At 42.0% G+C, this 26,744-nt stretch overlaps 2 protein-coding genes across 3 annotated transcripts; one reads left to right on the top strand and one right to left on the bottom strand.

Annotated features, from left to right (window-relative positions):
- Nucleotides 1-1,697: 1,697 nt before the first annotated feature.
- Nucleotides 1,698-26,421, bottom strand: fam241a (family with sequence similarity 241 member A). 2 transcript variants are annotated; one of them, XR_013503669.1, is made up of 3 exons: nucleotides 26,155-26,421; nucleotides 22,408-23,842; nucleotides 1,698-1,874 (listed from the first exon to the last, which is right to left on the bottom strand). XR_013503669.1 is itself a non-coding variant. In XM_078277941.1 (2 exons), exons 1-2 carry the CDS (start codon nucleotides 26,302-26,304, stop codon nucleotides 23,546-23,548), a joined length of 447 nt encoding a protein of 148 aa, XP_078134067.1. In that variant the 5' UTR covers nucleotides 26,305-26,421; the 3' UTR covers nucleotides 22,226-23,545. The 2 variants fall into 2 exon arrangements, 1 of the variants encoding a protein (XP_078134067.1); XM_078277941.1 differs by lacking the exon at nucleotides 1,698-1,874 and having other exon boundaries at nucleotides 22,226-23,842.
- Nucleotides 4,430-14,849, top strand: jkamp (jnk1/mapk8 associated membrane protein). Its single transcript, XM_078278200.1, has 7 exons — nucleotides 4,430-4,517; nucleotides 6,042-6,121; nucleotides 7,263-7,417; nucleotides 9,550-9,756; nucleotides 11,351-11,532; nucleotides 13,014-13,090; nucleotides 13,637-14,849. The coding sequence occupies exons 1-7, from the start codon at nucleotides 4,514-4,516 to the stop codon at nucleotides 13,853-13,855; spliced, it is 924 nt and encodes a 307-aa protein (XP_078134326.1). The 5' UTR covers nucleotides 4,430-4,513; the 3' UTR covers nucleotides 13,856-14,849.
- Nucleotides 26,422-26,744: the final 323 nt, after the last annotated feature.

Below are 26,744 nucleotides of genomic sequence, written 5' to 3'. Positions count from 1 at the left end.
TCTATATCTCCATTAATAACAGCTCTGAAAGCATACGAGACCAGCTTCGGAAATCCCAGGTGTGAACGCGAATCATATCGTCTCTCTCTCTCTCTCTCTCTCTCTCTCTCTCTCTCTCTCTCTCTCTCTCTCTCTCTCTCTCTCTCTCTCTCTCTCTCTCTCTCTCTCTCTGTCTCTCTCTCTCTCTCTCTCTCTCTCTCTCTCTCTCTCTCTCTCTGTGTCTCTCTCTCTCTCTTTCTCTGTGTCTCTCTCTTTCTCTGTGTCTCTCTCTCTCTCTCTCTCTCTCTCTCTCTCTCTCTCTGTGTCTCTCTCTCTCTCTCTCTCTCTCTCTCTCTCTCTCTCTCTCTCTCTCCCTCTCTCTCTCTCTCTCTGTCTCTCTCTCTCTCTCTCTCTCTCTCTGTGTCTCTCTCTGTGTCTCTCTCTCCCTCTCTCTCTCTCTCTCTCTCTCGGGGTCTCTCTACCTGGCTGCCTCTTGTCGAGTCTCGCTACCTCTCTCAAACCACGCCTTTTATATGACCGTGCTCACAGCTTCATGTGACGTTTAATGCTGTTGCCATGGTAACCGGCGATAGATTGATAAGTAGGTATATAAACAGTGCCTGAAATGGACCGGTCCTCACCACTTGTTCAAATGTTTGTCCACATGAGTACCCGTACTTCTTATTGTTCTTATCAGTATTATTATTGGGCTGATAGCCTAATACCAAACAAAACAAAACAATTCTATGTAAAATCAGACACTTTTAGAACCCCTATATCGCCCAAATGAAACCCGACAATTTTTTAATACGTGGACCATTATAATTGACATTCTCAACTACAATTCCTTTTACCTGTGGGTAACAGATCAAGGCCGCAACATAATCAAAGCCCTGGAACCATATAGAAGACTTTCTTGTCTCGATCACTTAATTAATACCGTCCTTCGCCACGGTCTGCATGCTGGCGCACTGGCCGACAACGCGCCGGATATAGGAGAGACCATATCTGCTGCTAAAGGACTCGTGAGATATCTGAAACAATCTGGCCTGGTTGCGCAATTATCGAAGACAGTGCTACAGATGGGGGAAGACACGATTTAGGACAGTTTACCTCACACTCAAGTCAGTGCAGGACATCCACCCAGAGCTACGGGAGAAGCTGGAGAGGCAGAGCTTTCTCCCCACCCAATTAGGCTAATGAAGTAATGATTCAAAAAAACACAAATACTTGATGAAGGGCCGAGTTCGGGCTCGGGCAGAGAATCTAAACTCTACACACAATACAGTAACTTGAGCTATTTAAATTAGCTGGTTACATGGTTAAACGTTATTAGCGCTTACTAGTGTATCTCCGTGTGTACTTCGTCCACAGCAATCCCACCAATCGGTCCCAAAATGTCCCAGTTGAAGAGGAAATGCCGTAAACATATTTTTTGTAAATCTTTACAATCATTCATCGAAAGAACCACGCAGGCCTGCCTTGTTGCACGATCCAAACTCGTCCTGTGTTTGAGTATGAATGTATGTGTCGCTATAGAGATTGTGGGAGTCTTCATGATAAGGGAATGTTGTGTTCCGGGACTGTCCATTTTGAAGGTGGGTGGAAAACAGGGTAAAGGTGCCTCACACCTTATTCTCAGATGGAGAGATAGCCTGAACTTGCAAACTCTCTCATGGGTGGGCCAAATTCTCTGGACGGGCAAAGCAGAGAAAGGGGAGGTAACCTTTCCCCTTATGACGTCATAAAGGGAAGATTCCAGATCGGCCCATCTGAGCTTTCATTTTCTCAAAGGCAGAGCAGGATACCCAGGGCTCGGTTTACACCTATCACCATTTTTAGCCACTGGGGGACCATAGACAGGCTGGGGGAACGCATATTAATGTTAAAAAAACCTCATAAAGTGAAATTTTCATGCCATGGAACCTTTAAAGAGTAACTTCGGTATTTACCTGCACCCTATTTTCTCACGTTTTTGTGGCTAAGTGACTGATGGGAACACACACACACCAATAAAGTAGCCTACATCAAAGCCCGTCTCCGGAAAGCCTTTTCACTCCCTATTCAGCCCCATTGTACTGAATTTGGTTGCAGTTCCACCAGAGTTCCACTGGGGGTGATTGCGGTCCAGTGCTAAATGAATGGGAGTCTACGGAGCTAGACGGCTAAATTTGTCTCTTTCTCCTGATTGTCGTTGACAAATCTCAGATTTGATTGTAGTTTTTGCAAGTTCAACGTGGATTATAGGTCAAAAGTTGAATGAACGAGTACTTATGCCCTTTCGATTTCTTACAGGTTGAGTCGTTGTTGCCCATAACACGCTAGCATTCTGCTAATGAATGCTGATTGGTCAGTGAAGGACTGATTACGATCGGAGATCCCGCTTGACGGCATCCAAAGCAGAACCAGAATGTCAGAGTGAAGTATTTCGGCGTGGTCTTTAAAACATTAGCAAACCTCTTTCTAGCCCGTGTATTAACAGGGAGAGACTAACCTGTCAGCTGTGTTGTATTAACAGGGAGAGTCTAACCTGTCAGCTGTGTTGTATTAACAGGGAGAGTCTAACCTGTCAGCTGTGTTGTATTAACAGGGAGAGTCTAACCTGTCAGCTGTGTTGTATTAACAGGGAGAGACTAACCTGTCAGCTGTGTTGTATTAACAGGGAGAGACTAACCTGTCAGCTGTGTTGTATTAACAGAGAGTCTAACCTGTCAGCTGTGTTGTATTAACAGGGAGAGACTAACCTGTCAGCTGTGTTGTATTAACAGAGAGAGTCTAACCTGTCAGCTGTGTTGTATTAACAGGGAGAGACTAACCTGTCAGCTGTGTTGTATTAACAGAGAGAGCCTAACCTGTCAGCTGTGTTGTATTAACAGGGAGAGACTAACCTGTCAGCTGTGTTGTATTAACAGGGAGAGTCTAACCTGTCAGCTGTGTTGTATTAACAGGGAGAGTCTAACCTGTCAGCTGTGTTGTATTAACAGGGAGAATCTAACCTGTCAGCTGTGTTGTATTAACAGAGAGAGTCTAACCTGTCAGCTGTGTTGTATTAACAGAGAGTCTAACCTGTCAGCTGTGTTGTATTAACAGAGAGTCTAACCTGTCAGCTGTGTTGTATTAAAAGAGAGAGCCTAACCTGTCAGCTGTGTTGTCGATGCCTCGAGAGAACAAAGGAAGTGACTCAGAGCTTGCCGTAAAGCAGTATCTCTGGCCGTATATGTGTATGACGTCATTGACATTTTAAAAGGCTTTTTAGAACAAAAAAGCCATTTAAAAAAAATCTAACACCCAGCAGTGTGTATTTTCTTTGCCTCCCCTTTCGAATGCAATGTTCAAATTACTAGACAAAAAAATGATATCCTGAGAAAAGTGGATGTTGAGGGGTATAGCTCCATAGAGTCCCATTCATTCTGCACTGGCCTGTGAGCGCCCCCTATATGGAACTCTGGTGGAACTGCAACCAGTTCAGAATCCGGAAGTAACGATAGAGTGGAACTTCTTCCCTTATTAGAAATTCTTTGCCTACATTAAGGTTTTGTGTCAGCAAAAGATGTAGGCTTTTTGGATAATGCATCATTTACAAATTGTAATTACATTTACCTTATTGCACAATACATCAATAAATGCAGTACTTCTAAACAAAAGTATAGATTTAATAATAGCACACAGGCATGTGGAACTTTTATTGCACAAATGAGACTAAAACTATTCACATCAGAGAGATGTGTTTTCGGCCCATCTCAAAGGGCTGCTATACGTTTTGCAAACCACCAGATGTCAATGTGTTTGCTGGTGTTTGAAGCCCCAAAGCTTCCAATATTTTTCAGCACAAATTTAGGGATATAAAGCCCCAAAAATCTTCATCTGCCCATTACTTGAAAAGTCAATAATTGAATTGAGGAAATCAGGATTACAGGAGACCAGTTTAATAAACACAGGATTATTTAGGTAGTAGAAGGCTAGAAGGGAAGAATAGTTGTTTACGTATTATTAATTAATAAATAATATCTGGATGAATGTTTATTATTTCCAGCAGCTGGCAGCCTTGCAATAAGAAGGATGCAGGCTACTTGATGTCAACCAAGACTGTTAGGCCAATCTGTATGTATGTATAACGCAAAAAGGCTAAGATTACAATTTAACACGGATACTATTCCTGTAATAAACTATTTTAAACCGCTTGCATGCATGTTCCTTTTGCAAAAATGGCATTCAACATTAGGCCTACTGTATTTTTGTGCGCACTTTTGGACTAAAATTGCCTCATTAATCTAGAATTCTATTTTGTTGTCCAACAGCACTTAAATTCTCAAATACTTTTTTTATTTGTATGTTTTTTTGTTTCTATTTTTTTCAGTGTTGTTAAGTTATTGTTGTTTCAAGAAAGCGTTTTTTAAAAAAAAAAAAAACTTGCTTTCCGGGTTGTGCTACCTCATTTTCGTCCGCATCCGGTTTGCCTAACAGCTGACTAACAAATGAAAATACTGTAGGACTGAGGCGAGAAACCTTGTTTTTAAACACTATTGGGCACAGAATGGGTAAGTTAAAGTTGCGTTCAATTTTGACTTTTCATAGCTTGTTGAAGTAATTTGACGTTAGCGTCGCACATCCTAGTTAGCTAGCTATAGTTTGGCTTTAATTACGTTAGCTGTGAACTAGCTAGCTAGCTAGCTAACGTTAGCTAGCTAGATAATAACATCCCACTGCACTGGTTATAACGTTATAATCACATATTATTGAGTAGGAGCTAACGTTTTCTCTTTAGAAAGCCGACGAGTGTATTCATGACCATTTAAACACCGACCAGTGAGAGTAGCTAGTTAATGTTTTGTGTCGGTTATCTCCGAAACTGGCTTGTGTTTGTGTTGGTCACAAGCTAATGTAAATGTTATGGTTCGCTCCAGAAAGCTCTGAACGTTCATTTGATATAACCGTCAGCTGCCTTATCTAGCTAGCTAAATTAACTAGACACCCATTGGATTTGCTGATATGGCAATACACTGAGAGACTTAATGACCTTTTTCAATGGAATTCCATTGCTAGGCAACAGCCTGGCCCCTTGTTAACTTCCTGTCAGTTGATGTCATTCACAAACATTGCAACAGATAATCAACTTGGGGCCATTTAGAATGTTTGTTTACAACTGTGAAATGGTCCTGTAGACTATTTCCCATCTCTGTAACTGATTTAGAGTCAGTGGGCACAGTTGTGCTCATAAGTTTATGAACCCATGCTAAAGTTAACTAAAAAGAGGAATAAAAAAACTAAAATGCCTTGATCTTAATGCCTTTATTAAAAAAAAAAAGAGGAAAAATCCAACCTTTAAGGACACCAATTGTCTTTGTGAATGAATAATGTATCGTAAATAAATAAATGTTAGTAAGTACACCCCTATGTTAAATTCCCATAGAGGCAGGCAGATTTTTATTTTTAAAGGCCAGTTATTTCATGGATCCAGGATACTATGCATCCTGATAAAGTTCCCTTGGCCTTTGGAATTAAAATAGCCCCCCCACATCATGACATAGCCTTCACCATACCTAGAGATTGGCATGGGGTACTTTTCATAAAATCATCTCTCAATGCAAATCAAACCAGCAATTAGGCTAACTGAAATAAACCATGCCAATCTCTGAATGCATGGAAAAGATGAAGGACAAGAGCTTCAAAAATACCACACACCATGTTATAGCTACTTATTAAAGTTAGTTACAAGAAAATACCGTTGACCGGAACAGCTAAAGTTACTGTTACAGCTCAGCTCAGCTTCCTCGTGGAAAATCCTAACCATGAATGGACAGTGGAAGCCTTGAACTCGCTTACTTGTGGTTTGATTAACTCTGGACACTTTTAAAATCAGCTCTAGGCATCATTACTTTTTTTGTCGTCTGTGTCACACTCCCCGGAACAACATAGCTAGGAAAAACAATCCGACTTACACCGAAACTAAGAGTTTCAAATGTTATTGTTTGAAACCATAATGGAACATTTGCTGTAACCAAGTGATTGTGCTGCCAAACGGCTGTGTGACTGGTGTGTAAGGTGTTTGTATGTCTTTGCAGCTGTGGCCATGAGTTCAACGTGCCCAGGCACATACTGTGGCAGGATGATGTTCAATGGATCAGTGGAGGGAGAGTGTGGCGTAAGTACTGAAGATCAGATTTGTGTCTGACTGCTGATGGGTAACATTTATGTGTGGGACTGTGGGGGCATTGCCTGTCATCCATCTAAGGCTACATTTACACTGCTGCTTGTTTTTTAAGCAGAGTTTTGAAGTAAAAGTGATCTCCGTGCACACACGTGTTTCTGGCTCCAGTAGAAGAACTAACCTCCGTTTAAACCCCAAACCGCATATCTCATCAACATTCTCGCATACTGGGCATGCGCGTGCCGGGGTAAACAGGAGGCAGCATGTATACTCTGCCCGTTGCTGGCAGTTGCCATGGTAACATTAATAGCTTAGTCTCAGAGAACGAGACGTCAGACCGAATCAGGCGGCGAAACATTGGCGTCAGAGTCTGTGTTTAAGTTTAAAACCGTCTCCTGTGTTGCCAAAGGTCTCTGTTTGCGGCCGTTGAGACTGCAACGCAACCCCGCAGATTCCAAACCAAAACGGGTCAGAAGTGTTTTCAAATGTCTCCGTTTTAGGGGCTCTGAAACGCCAGAGCAGTGTGAATGGGAGGTGTAAACGTAGCAAAAGATATTAGTTTTTAAACCAAAATGTAGCAATGTAAATGTAGCCTAAGAGAGTCGGGATTGTTGTAATTAGAGATGTTCCGATACTAATACCAGTATCGGAAAAGCCTCCGTTACCACCAAAAATGCTGGAATCGGTATCGGAAAGTACTGGAGATTAGGAGATTATGCACAGATCCGATACCACGTAATTTAGCCCCAAAGAAAATCTACTTTTAAAGTAGTTTTATTTATGTTCTTTTTCCGTTATGACTGACTGTCAAACTGGATAATAAAAGAAAGTTCTGGGGCGTTCATTGTTTGTGTTTGTTCATGTTTCACAAAGAGTTTAACCTGAGCCAGGTCGTACAACAAATATAGAAACCAAACCACATCCATACAGGGATAGTAGTATACAGCTGGTATCAGATCAGAACTTGGTATCGGCCGATACGCATGTTCGGGATCGGTATCGGGAAGCAAGAAATGGTATCGGACCATCTCTACAGGAGTTGTAATAAGCATTCCACTTGCCTGAACACAGAGTGTACTGGTGAGCGTTAATGTCGAGCCCTGCTAATCACTGCCGTCTCGGTTCGTCTTGCCAGGTTTGTCCTCGAGGAGAGCGGGCCAACCTCCAGAAGGTGTGCCAACGCTGCACTGAATCCCCCGAGCTCTACGACTGGCTCTATCTGGGCTTCATGGCCATGTTGCCCTTAGTGCTGCACTGGTTCTTCATCGAGTGGTACTCTGGAAAGAAGAGGTGAGGAGGATTACTCACACTCACAGAGCATCAAATATTATCGGTGGAGTAGGACATTTCCAATGCTTTGTTCCTTCAGACGCAAGAAAAGTATCGGTATTATCTATTCTCTTCCACATTGAAACCTGCCCTAGCGTTACCGTTGGATCAAAATAGGGCTGATTATGCACAAAATCAGATATCGCGGTATGTTTGGCCAGACACCTCAATGTCGATATTGCGACGATATTTTAGGGTTGACTATTGGTGCTTTAACAAAAATATTTACACAATGAGATTTTAGATAAATAATCATCAATAATGTGGATACAATGGAGGCAAGTAATAGAACAGCTAGAACAGTCTGGTAAGTTCAGAAAATGACATCACTTTACTGTAATGCTGCCTTTAATGTTGAAATATCGATATAATATTGATATATTGCCCAGCCCTAGATCAAAAACAACATTTTTCATAAAAGAAAATAAGAAAATAAAAAAATAATTACAAGTTGTGCCAGTTAATCAGTAAACCAGGCTTATTTTCAGGAAACCATGTTTCATAAACCAGGTTCAGGCTTTTAAAGAAATTTAAAGAGAATAATTAGGTTTGACTGGTGGCTGTTGCCTCACGACAAATGCCGCATTTTCAGAATCAGAATCAGAAAAGGCTTTATTGCCACAGAAAGTTACCCTTACTGTATGTAGAATTTGCCTTGGTGAAAGATGCATACACAAACAAACATTAATATAAAATAGGGATAGACCGATACTGTTTTTTCAAGGCCGATAGTGATTATTAGTAGTTAATGAAAGTCCAAATTAAGATTTTGAAATGTTAAAAACTCCAACACAAAAGTTTGTTTAAATGCTTTAAGCAATTCTTTAATAAATTAGAAACTTTGAACATAATACCCAGTAAGAGGGAGTCAGACAGTGTTGTGGGCGGGACATGAAGTCAGACTCAGTGGAGAGAGAAACCAGAGCAGAGGGACAGACACAGAGCTGGAGCCGAGCCAAAGTAGAACTTTTTTAGTTCATTTACTTTATCGGTTATCGGGCAAATAAAACGCAGATACAGATAATCTGCAAACTGCCAAAAAAAACGGCCCTAATATGATATAAACAATAAATACAGAAAAACAGACATTGCATAAGAAATTGCTTAAAGTACTCATATTATGCTTTTTGGCTTTTCCCCTTTCCTTTATTGTGTTATACATCTTTTTTTGTGCACGTTATAGGTTTACAAAGAGACTTACCATCTCCAACAGAAAACACTGTTCACAGACTGCTCCAAACAGCTCTGTTGTAGTCCAGACTTTACTTCAGAGACAAACGTGGTCACTTTGTAACACACGTTATAATGCTCGCCTAGCTGCTAGCATGGCACGCCCTGATACTCTGCTTCTGACTGGCTAGTAGTCCTTACCTAGGTACTGTCAGGGCACGCCCTCATACTCTGCTTCTGACTGGCTAGTAGTCCTTACCTAGCTACTGTCAGGGCACGCCCTCATACTCTGCTTCTGACTGGCTAGTAGTCCTTACCTAGCTACTGTCAGGGCACGCCCTCATACTCTGCTTCTGACTGGCTAGTAGTCCTTACCTAGGTACTGTCAGGACACGCCCTGATACTCTGCTTCTGACTGGCTAGTAGTCCTTACCTAGGTACTGTCAGGGCACGCCCTCATACTCTGCTTCTGACTGGCTAGTAGTCCTTACCTAGCTACTGAGCATGTGCGACTCCAACAAAGATGGAACAGAAGTGAGAGGTCTCACTCTGTAGCTAAAACAGAGAGCTCAACACACAGGGTGAAAAGAGGAGCTGCAGCAATGTGGAGTACAACAAAAATATGGTGTTTTCTGAAAATTAAACTGTGTAAACCTATTCTGATATAACCTCTTATTACAATTATGAACCTGAAAAGGAGCATAATATGAGGTCTTTAAGAAAAAAAGAGGCTGAATGGGTTGAGTGTAGAATTTGCAAAGAATATACAGTATGTGCAGTGGATCACCAATTGCATACCAATAGCAATTTTCACCATTTTGTTTTAATTTTAAATTTCCTACAAATGAAAATGAAAGAAATGAAGCAGACGCCCACCATTACTGGTGTTTCTGTTGTCTGATCTTGTGTTGTTGTGTGTCCAGTTCCAGCGCTCTGCTGCAGCACATCACAGCCATGTTGGAGTGCAGCGTGTCGGCCGTGGTCACCTTGCTGGTCACCGAGCCGGTGGGGAAGCTCAGCATCCATTCCTGCCGAGTCCAGATGCTGTCAGACTGGTACACCATGCTCTACAACCCCAGTCCGGACTACGTCAACACGTTACACTGCACGCAGGAGGCCGTCTACCCGCTGTAAGTACTGACAACAGGTCCAAGTTTTGAATTCATTCGACAATTAAAGTGCTCATATTATGCTTTTTGGCTTTTTCCCGTTCCTTTTATTGTGTCATATATCTTTGTTTGTGCACGTTATAGGTTTACAAAGTGAAAAAGCACAAAGGGACTTACCATCTCCAACAGAAAACACTGTTCACAAACTGCTCCAAACAGCTCTATTGTAGTCCAGCCTTTACTTCAGAGACAAACGTGGTCACTTTGTAACACACGTTATAATGCTCACCTAGCTGCTAGCATGGCACGCCCTGATACTCTGCTTCTGACTGGCTAGTAGTCCTTACCTAGGTTCTGCACATGTGGGACTCCCAACAAAGATGGAACAGAAGTGAGATGTCTCACTATGTAGCTGAAAGAGAGAGCTCAACACACAGGGTGAAAAGAGGAGCTGCAGCAATGTGCAGTTCAACATAAATATGGTGATTTTTGAAAATTAAACCATGTAAACCTATTCTGATATAACCTCTAAATACAATTATGAACCTGAAAATGAGCATAATATGAGCACTTTAAAGACAAACAATGAAAACCAAAATGTATTTCTGGCAGTGCGGAGAAGTCTTTCAAACAGCATTTAGATTTTTTTGGAAAATAAAATAGCTCTGTATGTATTTAGCTCTCTTTCAGAAAAAGATCTTGCAAAAACGAAAAGGGCAAATAAAACTCAAGAAAAATCTGAATAATAATTAAAAAACAAACAATTGGATACCTTTTCTTTTTCCCCATCTGGGGTTAGGGGTGCATGCTGTGCTCGGGCTCAAGACCTACGCTGCCAGAAAAGCGTAAGTGCTAATAAAAATAGACATGTTATTAATACATACAAGTACTATATTCCAATAAAAGGTCATGAACTATTTTTTTATGTATTTTTGTACACATCATTTGAACAGTTTCAAACCACAGTGGACTTACTTGAAACTCTTTGTACTAATGTTGTGGCCTGTGCTACAAAACCACAACCTCTCTTGTGCAAAAAAGTAAATCAAACCCCCTCCCCCCCACACTTCATAATTGTAGTTATTTATGCTATTTAAAAAAGATTTAGTGAGTATTATCATTCTGTACAGCTTTATTGGCCAGGTTTGCGCAAACAAACAAAGGAATTTCACTCCGGTTAATCTTTGCAACAGTTAACATATAAGAATAAAAACAGAAAGGACATTAATAAATATTAAAAAAAACTACTGTTAAGTATGCAGTATAACAATACAATAGAATTTAGAAATTTATAAAAAAAAATATACAATAACAATTGAAGAGAGGGAAGGAATAGTGCAATATCAGTATAGTCTGAGATTTAAGATTTAAATATAAATATAGTGCAAGGCAGTTCAGTGCAATGGTAATATATTAATAACTATTGTAATTGTAGGATTGAAAATATACATGAGGTAGATGAGCAGAGCAGTGTTGATTGACTTTGTTCAGTGTAAGGGTGGATGTCTTTGTCCACCTCAAATATGTTCATGTTTTCGTCCAAGTGTCCTCTGGTTTATTGTGATTTTTGTTTATCATCACTCATTTGACGGCCTCTTGTTTCTCTCTTCCTCAGCTACACCATCGTGTTAATCTACTACGCGTTCTGCCTGGTGCTGATGATGCTGCTGCGTCCTCTGTTGGTGAAGAAGATAGCGTGCGGCCTGGGCAAATCGGATCGCTTCAAGAGCATCTACGCTGCTCTGTACTTCTTCCCCATCCTCACTGTGCTGCAGGCGGTGGGCGGAGGACTGCTCTGTGAGTATAGAGGCGCAGCAGGAAGAGGAGCTGGAGGCTAACCCTGCTCACCATTTTTTAACACCACTACTCGTTGACTTTTGGCAATATGTTGCATTTAGATAGATACAGTAGATAGATGGATACTTTATTCATCCCGAGGGACATTTCAGGCACCCAGTAGCTTAGACAACCATAACACAACAAACACACATGCACACATATATCTCACATACATAAAGATCACTCACAGAAATTGTGATTACAAAGGTCTGGTGTAGACTGACCATGTGATGCAATGACCAGGATAGGGTGCTATGGTAGAGTGTGTGCAGTGGTCGTAGTGCAATAGACCTTTTTCATGGCAGACATGTTGACATGTCATAGTAGGAAAAGCACAGGTGTATTCAAAACCATTAATGATGGCTGCATTCCACTTAGGAGAGGCCCTGGTGTTGTACATGCTGACTCACTGAAATATCTCACTGGGACACTTGATGGAACTGAGCCATCGTTAAGGTTATCAGTTTCAGCTGTGCTTTTCCTGCTATGACAAGTCAACATGTCTGCTGTGAAAAAGGTCCATTATTGAACTTAAACAACTGTTCAACGAATCCACAGTGTAAACACCTTGAACTGAGAAATTTCCCTGCAAAATTCTGGCTGTGATTTAAAGATAATGTCGGGAGGGATCAGTCTATGACCTGGCTGTGATTTAAAGATAATGTCGGCAGGGATCAGTCTATGACCTGGCTGTGATTTAAAGATAATGTCGGCAGGGATCAGTCTATGACCTGGCTGTGATTTAAAGATAATGTCGGGAGGGATCAGTCTATGACCTGGCTGTGATTTAAAGATAATGTCGGCAGGGATCAGTCTGTTGCTGCAGGACGATGGACGGGAAAGGACACGGATAAGGTGGTGTTTTATACATGGGCCTATTTATGAATAATTTGAAACATGTTATGTCTGTGTATGTTTCTTGGCAGAGGCATTTGTCCACAATAAACAGTTTAATGTCATTGAAATATGTTCAGTGAACCAAAGTCGCCTCCATCAAACGTCAGTTGTCAACAACGCGTCACCAACTGGGAAACTCGGTTAGCAAAATCTAGCCCCAGTTTCCCACCTCTGATTCCCACAGGAAGGGACGTGAATGATGACGTTTTCACTCGGAAAAATGTTTTTCCGATGTCTATGAACGCAGCATATGACCCGGCTGTGATTTAAAGATAACGTCGGCAGGGATCAGTCTATAACCAGTTTGACGCTTTTCATGGGAACTTCTTTTTTTTCTTTTCTCCTTCTTCTTTTTTTGCTTTCGTCGACATTTTGGGACATTTATTATGCTTTTGAAAAAGGCTTTTTAAATGCCTTTTTTGACGCTCGCTCTGCTGTAGGCCTGAGCCACTGAGTTCACATCCAACTGGTTTGAGAGTTGTTCAGTAAATGACCAACGGTGTTTGATTGTGCAGCTGTGAGTGACAGTGTGTATGTTTCAGACTATGCGTTTCCCTACATCATACTGGTCCTGTCTCTGGTCACACTGGCTGTTTACATGTCTGCCTCGGAGATACAGGTAACGGCACTCGCTGCACTCTCGGTCTTTCTAATATGTAGCATGTGTCTTAATATTATTACTGGAAAGATTGCTCACTAATATTAAAAACAGTCCAATGTTTGACGAGCACATTTAGTGTTTATTGGAAACTGATCACCTAGTATGATTAATTCTGACTTGTTTTCTGTGTGTGTGTGTCTGCGTGCGTGTGTTTCTGTGTGTATGTGTGTGTCTGCGTCCACGTGTGTGTCTGCGTGTGTGCGTCTGCGTGTGTGTTTCTGTGTGTCTGTGTGTGTATCTGTCTGTGTCTGTGTGTGTGTCTGCGTGCGTGGGTTTCTGTGTGTACGTGTGTGTCTGCGTCCATGTGTGTGTGCGTCTGCGTGTTTCTGCGTGTGTGTTTGTGTGTGTGTCTGCGTGCGTGTGTTTCTGTGTGTATGTGTGTGTGTGCGTCCACGTGTGTGTCTGTGTGTCTGTGTGTGCGTCTGCGTGTGTGTTTCTGTGTGTCTGTGTGTGTATCTGTCTGTGTCTGTGTGTGTGTGTGTGTGTGCGTGTGTGTCTCTCCAGTCTTTTAAGAACCTCGTCACTAAGAAGAAGCGTCTGGTGGTCCTGTTCAGCCATTGGCTGCTCCACGCGTACGGCATCATCTCTATCTCCCGATTGGACAAGCTGGAGCAGGACCTGCCGCTGTTGGCCCTCGTGCCCGGTCCCGCCCTCTTCTACATCGCCACCGCCCGGTTCACAGAGCCCAGTCGCATCCTGTCGGAGGGCGGCAACGGACACTGACATTGTTGACCGACCAATCTAACATCGATACAGTTTTTACAAATGTCTCAGCTCCTCGCGCTGAGAGATTGGGCTTCAGTGTCGGGGTTAATGCCATCACACGTGCTCAGTGGTCGTAAAAGGGATGACATCACGAGGCGCAATATTTAACACTGGGGAAACAACTTCATCATCTACTCCAAATGGCGTGCCAGTATATAAGTAGGGCTGCAACCCACGATTATTTTCATCGGCGATTAATCTGTCTATTATTTTTTCGATTAATCGATAAGTTGTTTGCTCTATAAAATGTCAGAAAATGTTTTAAAACATGAGGACCAGTGTTTCCCAGAAGCCCAAGATGACGTCCTCAAATGTCTTATTTTGTCCACAACTCAAAGATATTCAGTTTACTGTCACAGAGGAGAGAAGAAACTAGAAAATGTTCACATTTAACAAGCTGACATCAGAGAAAGTTTGACTTTTCTGACTCAAACCGATTAATCGATTGTCATATATGGTTGACGACTAATTTAACAGTTGACAACTAATGGATTAATCTTTGCAACTCTTAAGTATATTAATAGTTCAAGTTGGACAATAGGTGGTAAACTACTCCAGGATTTTGTACAATTGATGTAATTCCAGTCAGGATTTCTGAACAGAACTGATGGTCTGGGATTCAGTTGACTCAGCTGAATGAAGTCATTTAACACTAAATCTTCCCACTGGAGTATGACTCCATGACTCCAAACTTTCAGAGTGCTCGTACAACTCTTCACATTTCATTTGATGCATGGTGTCGACTAATGCTTCTAATCAGGGTTCAACAATAAGGGTTCCCCGATTTGGGCCAGTAAATATAACAACCCACTATCATAGTCACAGTATCATCAGTCATTTGATATGAACGTGCCGTTGGCCAATCAGGAATTGAGTCGGCACTTCATGCTTTTGACGGGTTTTTTTTCAACATTTGTTACACTTTTGATGCTTTCAACGTTTACATTTTCTTTGGACCTTTTTATATTTTTTGTCTAAAATTTTTTGAAGCGCTTGTTGACGTTTTTGACATCCCCCGAAGTTTGACTTTTTTTCCCTGATACTTAAAATAAATTTTTGGGCTTTTCTGCCTTTATTCGATAGGCCAGCTAGGTGAGAAAGGGGAAGACATGCAGGAAATCGTCATAGGTCGGATTCGAACCCTGGACCTCTGCGTCCAGACATAAACCTCTCAGTATACGTGCGCCTGCTCTACCCACTGATCCAACCCGGCCACCCTGACGACTTTTTTTTCGAAGTTTTTCCTCTTTTTACTTACAACCGGACAATTGAAAAACCCTTAGCGTTGAACCCTTTAGATTTAGATTACAGTTCTTGTCACTTCTTTTCCCCCAGAGTTTTGTCAGTTTTTGGTGGCGTTTTCGTTGCTTTTCTGGACATTTGACTTTTTCTTCTCCATGTTCTTGGCGCTTAAAGTTTACATGCTTGTCTCTTTTCATTACGTTCTTGATGTCTTTCTGTTTTTGTCACTATTCTCAACGTTCTTTGAGACGCTTTCTTAAATGTTTGTCGCTTTTTTTCAATTTATACCTCATTTTTTTTTAACATTTTTGTCACTTTGATTGACATTTTTAGGAGTTGTATCGGACTGTATATTTATATAATTGTAAATACATGTATGCTTGTAAATATGACTGTGTTCAGTAGGATTTGCTACATGCACATAAGCTCAAATTACAAATGGATGTTTCACAACAGTGTGTGAGGTCCAGTGTACCTACCTGTATCATTTCATGTGCTCTGTATTTATATTTGAGTCTGTTAAGTGAACCCTGTCAGCATTATCTCTGAGTCATCTTTATGGTTCTCTTAAACATAAACCTGCCGTCAAAGTCAAACAAACAGTGTGGTCTCATGTATGCGAGAGATGTTCTGCCCTTCCTGAGGCAAAGAGCACGCTGATGTCATTTAACACAGGAGACATTTTACTGTCTCGGGCCAATCTGCCCATCCTCTGAGGTCCGCAACCTTGGTGTCATAGAGCATTACTTTCTTCTTCTTCTTGCCATATGATTATACAACATGTTTTTTGGACACATTTGGGATTGTGTATGTGACCTCCAGGAAGTGGAGACGATACTCCTAGTTACAGGAATGTATCATTATGACAAACTGTTTAAAGAAACACTGCATGAAAAGTGGGATTTTCGTCCCCGTAAACGGCCGAAATCGAATTTCAGCAGTTAACGACAATTTACAGGCTGTGAACGTCGCGTTCGTCTGTGCCACATATTGACGGAAACAAACCATGACGTATGTGGAGAGCTCCTGCGGAGGTGCTAATGGCTCTAATAAGCATACGAATAGCAGCGACATCGCGCCTGGCGAATGTCTGGCCTGGCTTGAATTTCCTCGCTCAGTATTGGCTGAAGCCATTACTTTTAATCATCTTATTAATAATAATCTTATCATTAGGACAAACTGTTTAAAGAATGGAAGGGGATTGAACTTGGTAGATTTTAGAATTGACATGGAAAACGTAATGTCAGAAGTATTTATTTAGTGTTAATTTAAAGAAGTACATTTGTCTTATTGGAGCTATCCATGACTTGGGGAAAGTGAGAACTAGTTTGTGTGTTATCTGGGAAAACAAATCTGTGGACACCAGCTGAGGAATGAGTGCAGAGGGAGGCCATCTGCACGCTTTAAAGGCTCTGAACAGCCAGTTAATCTGGCTGATTGGACCTCTTCTCAGGACTGTGTGGGTGTGTTGAACCCTTTTAGGTCTAAGGGCATTTTTAGATCTCTTCTTGAATTTTCAGGTTCATAGTTGTATTTAGAGGTTATATCAGAATAGGTTTACATGGTTTAATTTTCAAAAAACACCATATTTTTGTTGTACTGCACATTGCTGCAGCTCCTCTTTTCACCCTGTGTGTTGAGCTCTCTGTTTTAGCTACAGAGTGAGACCTCTCACTTCTGTTCCATCTTTGTTGGGAGTCGCACATGCTCAGTAGCTAGGTAAGGACTACTAGCCAGTCAGAAGCAGAGTATGAGGGCGTGCCCTGACAGTACCTAGGTAAGGACTACTAGCCAGTCAGAAGCAGAGTATGAGGGCGTGCCCTGACAGTACTCTAGGTAAGGACTACTAGCCAGTCAGAAGCAGAGTATGAGGGCGTGCCCTGACAGTACTTAGGTAAGGACTACTAGCCAGTCAGAAGCAGAGTATGAGGGCGTGCCCTGACAGTACCTAGGTAAGGACTACTAGCCAGTCAGAAGCAGAGTATGAGGGCGTGCCCTGACAGTACCTAGGTAAGGACTACTAGCCAGTCAGAAGCAGAGTATGAGGGCGTGCCCTGACAGTACCTAGGTAAGGACTACTAGCCAGTCAGGAAGCAGAGTATGAGGGCGTGCCCTGACAGTACCTAGGTAAGGACTACTAGCCAGTCAGAAGCAGAGTATGAGGGCGTGCCCTGACAGTACCTAGGTAAGGACTACTAGCCAGTCAGAAGCAGAGTATGAGGATGACATCTTCCTGAGCCTCCTGTTAGCTCTGTTGCACCTGTTAGGGCGGGACGAATGGCAGCTTCACTATTCTTATTGGTAGGAAAGATTTGTGACCTAATAAATCCCCATTTCCAGAAAGCTGGAGGCCAAGCAATTTTTTTAACGGACACTGCACTCGTGTCAGCAAATCATAAATACAATCACATGACCAGCACCCATTAGCCAATTTTTATTGTTTAAACTCAAATCATGTTTGGATTAGTCTCAGCGTTGCCAGACCTTCGTCCCACAGCGCTGCGGAGGAGGGTCTGGCTAGTCCACACAGCATTCGGGATGGTGGGAAAAGCGTGCTCTGGTTTATTGGCATTTCTTTAAACCAATCACAATTGTCTTGGCGGCGCTAAGCTCCGGACGGAGCCACGGTGCCTCTACGAAATAGCATCAGGAAGGAACTTGTTTTGGTGGAACGTGTATGCGTTCAAAAGTAGTTTTAGTCGTGCAACAGAAAACTCAGATTGGACAGATAGTCTAGCTAGCTGTCTGGATTTACCCTGCAGAGATCTGAGGACCAGTTAACCGTAGTCCTCAGAAATCCACCGGAGGTTTAGAACGCCAACACAAAGAAAGAGGAAGGTTGCGGACATCTGGCGGAATTTCCGTCTGCACCGGAACAATCCTGGAAGTGGAACGTCAGTCGATATAGACTATTTATTATTTAAACCGCATTTGAAAAACAGGGCCTTGATGATTACTGTGATCAATTACACAAATCCAGCCAGTTCCAGAGAGTCTACCAATCCAATTTTCTATGGAAAGTGAACTACCCTTTAAAAAAAAAGTTAACAGAAAAGGGAAGCATTTGTATAATAGGATACAACTTTAAGGGCTTTTCACACGGGAAGAGATTGTCGTGCCTCGTAATTCATTTTCAATAAGAGGCGAGCGGGCAGGTAGGGAGGCGCGGGCTGCTCGACAGGCGACGCGACAAGCGGGCGCAATCCCGTGAAACAGTCACGTTCGTGCTCGTCCCACACACACAGACACACACACACACACACACACACACGCTGCAAGAGATGAGTGGAGTTGAACTTGTGCCTTTTAGCGTGCAAATCAATGAACAAGAGACTGAAATATAAAACGGTTACAATTATCAGGACATAGACAGCGGGGCTTTGGCTTGTCAGAGCATCGGCACAAGACTGGATTTATCGGGTAACGTCCGTAATTCTGACTATGCTAATTTAGCTAACTTTAGCTATCAACAATAACAGTCCGTGGTTAGGAAAGACTAGGGTTGCCACTATTTGTTATAATCCAGGATTGGGCCGAATATTGGGCTTTTTGATGGGGTTCGGTTTCTGCCAAACCTTTGAATTTTTTTCCACCGAACTGAACCCTACGCTTGCGCTACGCTGGTCGACGTAATGACGCCGCCGTTGACTACGGGAAGGTGTTCACGTAGGTGGAGCGTTCAATGCAGTAGACTGTGAGAAAGTGAAAATGGAACTAGTGAGCAGAAAGTGTTGTTTGGCAGTACTTTCGATTTGTCTCGTGGTGGCGAGGACCCTAAACAGTACACAACATCATCGCATGGGAGTAGGATTCGGTATTCGGCCGAACCCCAAAAATCTGGATTCGGTGCATCCCTAGTTATAAATCGACATATATCATACCACAGTCAGCTAATGTCACTCTGTACGGCACGGATACAGTAGTGCGCAGAATCCCCATGGTTACAACGCCATGTTTAACCGTGGAGCGTTGTCCTTCACATTGAGGAGCGTAGTCGACTTTATAGTCACTAGTATGGTCTTTACAGCCATCCAACCAACAGTGCACATACTGTAAATAACCTAGACCTCAATGACAGCCAAAGAACATTTTTAGGAAGTTTAGTTTTTAATCATAGACCTTGCATCACATTTTGATTCAATATTTCTTCAGTAGGTATGCATAAAACTCAAAGTGCAAACACCTTGTCAACAATAATTTATGTTCATAGTAATGAATTAGTTGGGTTTTTTTAAAACAAGGACATTATGCAGCATGTTGACAGTAGGTCATTTAACTTTCTTATGTTACATCACCATCAGCGATGGGCTTTGCCCTGGAAAACATTTATTTATGCTCAGTAGGAAACTTTAAAATCAGTGTGGCGACTACAGGTCAGCTCTTCTACAACAGTGTGTGGTCAGTTAATGTGGACATCTGCACGTTCAAATAATACAAATAATAGAAGGGTTCAGATATGTCCCAACGTTTAAAAACTACCTGAGACTACCAGAAAAATCTCAAATCCAAACAAAAATCCACCTTCAGATACTCCCATACTGTTAGATATTAGCTATTTTTTTTTTTAACATTACAGATTAATGGTGAACATTCAGAAAGTATTCATACCCTTTATCACTTTTTTTTCCCTTCACATTTATGTTGCAGCTTTATGCTACAATCATCAGTTTGGTAGATGACATTTGCAGCTTTGGATTTATGTGTTTGAGATTGTGGACATATTGATTATTTAAAGAACAACATCTGAGCCTGAGAAGGCTTCCACATGATATGAAAACCTTTAAAAGGATTTTGAGTATGAGTGAGATATGATTTAAAAAAGGCATTTTGTGTTAATTGCACTCAACTAAAAATGGTCTGATAGGTTCAACTAATGTTACGCAGACTGCAAATTGAAGGTATTTCATAAAACAACAACCGCGATACAATATCTAGTCTGATATGTTGATATGGGATCAGTATACTGACAGCTCTACGCAGAAACTTTGTGAATATCAGTTGCTCAGTGTGCTTGTTTTGCGGCAACAATGTTAAGTTTCAGCGTGTCAGTTTAACTGGCAATCTATGAAATCACACTGCAGCTCCGCAAAAGTAGCAGAGACAAACTGGAATACTACATCAGTACAAAGGTTTAGTTTTAGTCGCTCCACAAGAACCTATTGTATCCGTTGAACACATTTAGTTCACGATACAAAGTGGAAGTTTTATCCCAATTTATCTTTCCACGAATGAGAAAAACCACCAGTTACATACCGAACGTGTGTCAGTTCCCTTGTAATGAAGATACGGTATCACCAATCAGACCTCTGCACACACCGGACTGCTCGCTTGCAACGCCGCTCTCTCCGATGGAGATGGAGACGGGCGGGATAGGTGTTTTTTTAGTGTTTACACTGTATAAATTAGCCTAGCGTCTAGGGTTGGGCATCGTTTGGATTTTAATGAATTGAGATTCTTCCTTTTGATTCCGGTTCTCATCGATTCTTGATTCCGATGCTTTGAGGGGTGGAGTTGAAACGGGTCACATGCTTATTTCACAAATAAGAGGAAAGTTTTATTTTGATTTCAATGGTGGTTTGCAGTTTTACAGGGCTTTTTCAAGGTAAAATAAAGCCACGCTAGCAGCCTAGCAGCTGCAACACAAGCAGCGCCTGGCGGGAACCAAAACTTGCGCATGTTAAATTTGGAACCCGTGATCAGATTTGAAACCAAATCCTCCAAACGATTCCAATAACGAAACGATTCTACAGGAATCGTTATTTTTGAAACGATTCCAAGTAGTAGGTTCTCGATGCCCAGTCCTACTAACTTAATCCCGACAGAATGGAGCAGCTAATATTGGTAGCGAGAGCAACAAGTCACCCCTATTTTCCACCGGGCGCGTCTGCGCTGTGTTCCGGATGTGCACCCCCCCCCCCCACCGCCAGCAATCACAGCCATTCAAGTCAATGCTTGATAATCCACCAGCCACGGCGCGTCCTGGCAGCGTGCGTGAAGCGGCTCTCTGCTCCGCTAAAGATCCGCGGCAGGTCTATTTCCACGCGAGCCGTTTGGGGCAGCCGGGCAGGAAGTGAAACGGGACAACCAGACACCCCACGATATCGTATATACTATGTTGTGTTGAATTCTTTAAGCAGCAGATATTGTTTGTTTGTCCGAGACAAATTTCCTCCGGGATAATACAAAAATCGAAAACACCACAGATCCTTTTCATGAAGACAAGGCCAGGGAAGAGAAGGCATGGAGTTTAATGGCAGGAGTTAGGGCTGCATGATATGAGGAAAATATCTTATTTTGATTATTTTTGACTGATATTGTGATGCGATTCACGATATTGGAGGGAAAGATCATTTTTGTATCATTATTCTCATTTTCATTGAAAATTATTAACATTGAAAGAAATTAAAATGATTATAGTGTGATTTTGGCGAGGAGCTGTACCAATCAAAGATTTTTTTCTTTAGTCTGTAGGATAGGATTTGTAGGCCAGGACATCTCTGCAGCCCCACAATACTTCATTCAGAAGGTTTGATACATATTTTGCCTTTAAAGGTCCCATGCCATACTGCTTTTTGGATGCTTTCATATAGGCCTTAGTGGTCCCCTAATACTGTATCTGAAGTCTCTTTTATATAGACCTTAGTGGTCCCCTAATACTGTATCTGAAGTCTCTTTTATATAGACCTTAGTGGTCCCCTAATACTGTATCTGAAGTCTCTTTTATATAGACCTTAGTGGTCCCTAATACTGTATCTGAAGTCTCTTTCCCGAAATTCAGCCTTGGTGCAGGATTACAGCCACTAGAGCCAGTCCCACAATGAGCTTTCCTTAGGATGTACCATTTCTGTGTCTGTAGCTTTAAATGCTATTGAGGGAGGAGAACAGGGGGGGGCAAGGTGGAGGGTGGGGGTGTGGCCTTGACCAACTGCCACTACGCTTGTTTGCAAGCCGTGAGATATATATATAGTATATATATATATATATATATATATATATATATATATATATATATATATATATATATATATATATATATATATATATATATATCTCTCTCTAAATTCTCTGGGCGGGCAAAGCAGAGAAAGGGGAGGTAACCTTTCCCCTTATGATGTCATGAGGAGAAGATTCCAGATCGGCCCATCTGAGCTTTCATTTTCTCAAAGGCAGAGCAGGATACCCAGGGCTCGGTTTACACCTATCACCATTTTTAGCCACTGGGGGACCATAGGCAGGCTGGGGGAACGCATATTAATGTTAAAAAAAACCTCATAAAGTGAAATGTTCATGCCACGGGACCTTTAACAAATATTGCGCCCCCCTGCGATTTGGATATTGCACTAGTTCATATTTCGATAGAATTGTGATTAATTGCGCAGCCCTAGCAGGAGTGCCTGGAGTGGAAGGTAGATACTAGCTAATAAACACGTGATTGTTCTGTAAAGTACTTGTAGAGACCGGAAACAAAACCGGAACGCAGCACAGACGCGCTCAGTGGAAAACAGGAGTTAGCCTCTCACACGGACCAGATTGGAGAGTGTGCTGCAACACGCGTCTTTCAGTTTAATTCAAAAGGTATTCCTTTTCAATGATTCTGTTATTCTCCAATATTAAAAACAAACAAACCAATATCCGAATCACGAAATTGATAACCGAAAGCCCAACGGACAAATATCCTAATAGTGGAAGTACTCAGTACTATGGGATGTCCTAGTAATACAGTTATGAGTACAGTAATGGCTGCCATGCAGAAATATATAAAGTGATAAATACCGTTATCGTTTGTGCTTTAAATTATACCGTGATATAAACTTAAGGCCATATCGCCCAGCCCTACATTCATAAAGGTTACTCATGATGATTGATAATTGGAGTTGCATTACTGCTGCACTTGCACACCACATATACAGCGTGTTCAGCAAAGATCTCTCGTCTTCTGAAGTGAAACCCTTCACACTTTCTGTTTCCTGAGTGCTGGGACTCCTCCTTCACTCTGTTACCTCTGATTCAAACAGAAACAAACCATTTCCCACAATGTCTTCCTGTTTTTTTTTGTTTTTTTTTTCCCTTTTCTTTTTTTAAAAATCAGCTGATCAATACCATTAGCAGCAGGACGACACCACTCCTGTTGCTGAGGGAGATGCTACAGACCAGACAATCCTGAAGAATGGACTTAGCTTGTTGCATTTGCTCCGACTGAACAAGCTTCCCACCATTTCTAGAATCCTTTTTTTTTTTTAAGCCACCGTCGCTACAGAGCAGTACAGGCCCTCTCCACACTTGCTCCTCTTCTAAAAACAGAGTCACTGCAGATTCCAATCCAAATGAGCGTGAAATGAGTCCCGCGGATGTAAAGCATTAAACAAAAGAAAACGGCAGGCTTCCCACTCGGATCGTCCGCTCTCGTTACTTCTGGATGTAGATGATGATGATGCACAGAGTTCCCACCAGTCCCAGGGCCTGGATACCCAGGAACCAGAGCAGCAGCCAGAAGAACACTATCACTACGGGCTCCACGATCTTGTCCCCAAAGTACATCTGGCTGAAGCCCATCCCCCGCAGACACTTGTTGAGCATCCCAAACAGAGTCCCCATGCGCTCGCAGTCGTCCAGCCGCGGCTCTCTGGTGGTGGGGTCGTCCACGTGGGGCCATCTGGCGCCGGGATCGGTGGGAGGTCCGGGTCGGGTCTGGCTGCCGTCTACCTGTGGAGACAAAGTTCGGCACGAGGTTACAAATGCACATGAACGTATCCCACACAAGCATTTGGTCATACTATCCCCATTAGTTATGAACAGAGCTGCTCCTAAACGGTTCATGTTCCTCTTAAAGGAACACACCGACGTATTGAGACTGTCTTATTCCCCGTCTCCCCCAGAGTTAGATAAGTCCATACATACCCTTCTCATCTCCGTGCGTGTCGTAACTCTGTCTGACGCACCCACCGCTAGCCTAGCTTGGCACAGATCCTGGAGGTAACTGACTCCATCTAGCCTACTGTTCCCAATAAGTGACAAAATAACACCAACATGTTCCTATTTACATGTTGTGATTTGTGTAGTGACAGTGTGTACAAATAACAAGGTCACATGAGGAAGAACCCTCAGTACAACTATCATGACCTCTCTCATATCTGCTGACGGAAAGCTTTCAGTGAAACACAAGGTCACACAGTTCCCAGCTGGAATTCTGACCTTGATGCTGACAGTAAACCGTAAAAGTCAAACAACAGTAATTACAGTGACTTCCGTATTAAAGCATTAACTCCCTAGACAATTCCCGGAATGCATTGTAAAAAGCAGTGGGGCCGTTTCCTCACTATGTGCACTGACTAGAAGTGACATCACTACGCTTCAGGTTTAGGAGGGGCAGTTAATGATTGATTATCACTTTATCTAACCCGTTATTTACTTTATTAACTATATTTAGACTCTGGGAAATGTCAAGTATGGATGCAGCTACAAACAGCTTGTACAGTTCTCGTTTGTTGTTGTTGCAGCAATGGTACACACTACAGTTGCTCTAAGGAAACGAGTGGAAACAGCGACTGCAGACTCTCAACACCCTCTCTTTCCTGAATATGAACTTCTGCCATCAGCGAGAAGATTCTGTGTGCCAGGATGTAAAACAAACAGTAAATCTAAGCACAACAGGGCAAAGTGCAATAAATACACCAGCACCTTTCTTACAGTCACTTTTTAACATGCGTCTCGTCTTGTCTGTACAGTCACATGTGTCCTTCATTTATGTCCTAAGATGTCTAGTGTTGATTTAGGGTCGAATGGTTTCTCTGGTACACGTTTGTGTTTTGAAGCAACACATTGTAGCACAATGCCGAAGACAAATTTCCCCTCGGGGACAATAAAGTGCATTTCCTTCTATTCTAATAGGCTACATTCCACCTGCTGTCTTTCTGAACTGCTCACATCCCATAAGGAAATCGCCACAGGCAGGAAAACAAATAGAAGGCACCACAGGCTACACAAAAAGTACTTTCATTCTGGGAAGGCGTTAACCACTGTGAATTACAAATAGCACTTGATATACATGAATGATAGCAACTCATTTGTGTGTGTTAAAAACGTGTTAGCATGAAGGAGTAGCAAGATAGTGCTTTTAGTTACGTTATGTAAATCTCTCCCCAGTTTTTAAAACCATCCAACAACTAGCAAAATGGTTGTAGAATCACAAACTTGGGAACTGTAGGAACATAATAAAAGATCCAATTATCCAATAATTCTATCAAAACAGATAGTTATCGTATAAATGAATAGGCTAACATGCACCAAGACTTTATTGTCGTTTGGTGCTAGCTGTCTGAACCCAAAAAGTAGTAAAGCCGTGCTACAGTACGTTGGGTGAAGACCAAATTCACTCCCCCCTGGAACAAACTCAATTCAATAATACATTGTCCTAAAAAAGTTACCTTCCACTTTGTTAAACACACACATGACTACTGAACCCTAGCTACATGCAGATAAGGCTTGGCCGTGCCACATGATGCCACCAAACTACATTGAAAATGCGTTGTATTTAAAGTTGCTGTACTGCCCCGCCGACACATAACATGAACGCATATAGACACACCTAAGCCATCCCTTACGTGGGTGTGTATAAGCTTCTGTATTATATTGTATGCATTACCCCATGCCGAATTGAATACTTGATCCTGTTCATTATTAATATGGACAAGTCATGTTTTTATTAGGTATGTGTCGCTTGCCTTTGAAAATAAACATTTAAGTCAGGTTGTTTAAATTCGAGTTTGGCTCAGGCGCTGGTGTTATTATCCGTTTGTTACATATGATATCTCCTACCGTTGACGTTAACGTTAAACTGTTAAAACTGGAGTCGTAGCTAATAGTTGACGTTAGTTAAACTACAGAGCTCTTTTACTACCACGGGACCACTCCCGACTCTTGGTCCATGAATGTCCTGCGTCAGGGCGTCACGGTTAGCTTGAAATCTAATGAAGGGCTACAGCTAGCTTGTTAACGTTAATGTGCTTTCGCTTTACCCGGTGTCGCTGGTGGTGTTGTGCCGTCTGCCTTGGACCGGGGACATGTGGAGGTGTTTGCCATCTTCTCTGGTTTTCTAACGGCAGCTCTTCAAATTCTCGTCGACGGAAAACATACTGGTCATTTGCAGGTTGCGTTAAAGTGGACATTTTACAGCTAGTCCACTGACAGTAACTTTCAAGAATCAAAACATGCGAGTGGAGTGACTGACGCCACAATGTCGATCCTAACACAGACACGTTCCTGATACGGAAGCGAGAGCTCAACATCATCCAATTGCAGCGCCGCAGCGCCGCAGTTTTATTCATGTCAGCAGGCGCCGCCTACAGGCTATATTAATCATTACACCAGCAAGTTACTGTAAACTTTATACAGTCTACTAAATTGCAAATACAGTAGGAGTATGAGTGCCAAAAATGTGTATCTATAAAGAAAAATATATTAAAGAATACATAAGTTAATTAAAAATGTTTAAATGTTTAGACAAATAACAAAATAAAAGAATAAGTATAAGCATTTTCATTTATTTTCACATGTATTTGCTCATTTATTTCTGTATATATTTATTTATATATTTTTGAAATATTTA

This window comes from Sander vitreus, chromosome 20 (assembly GCF_031162955.1).
Source record: "Sander vitreus isolate 19-12246 chromosome 20, sanVit1, whole genome shotgun sequence".
Lineage (NCBI taxonomy): Eukaryota > Metazoa > Chordata > Actinopteri > Perciformes > Percidae > Sander > Sander vitreus.
Note: the sequence above shows the minus strand (reverse complement) of the source record. Positions and strands in the feature narration are given on the sequence as shown.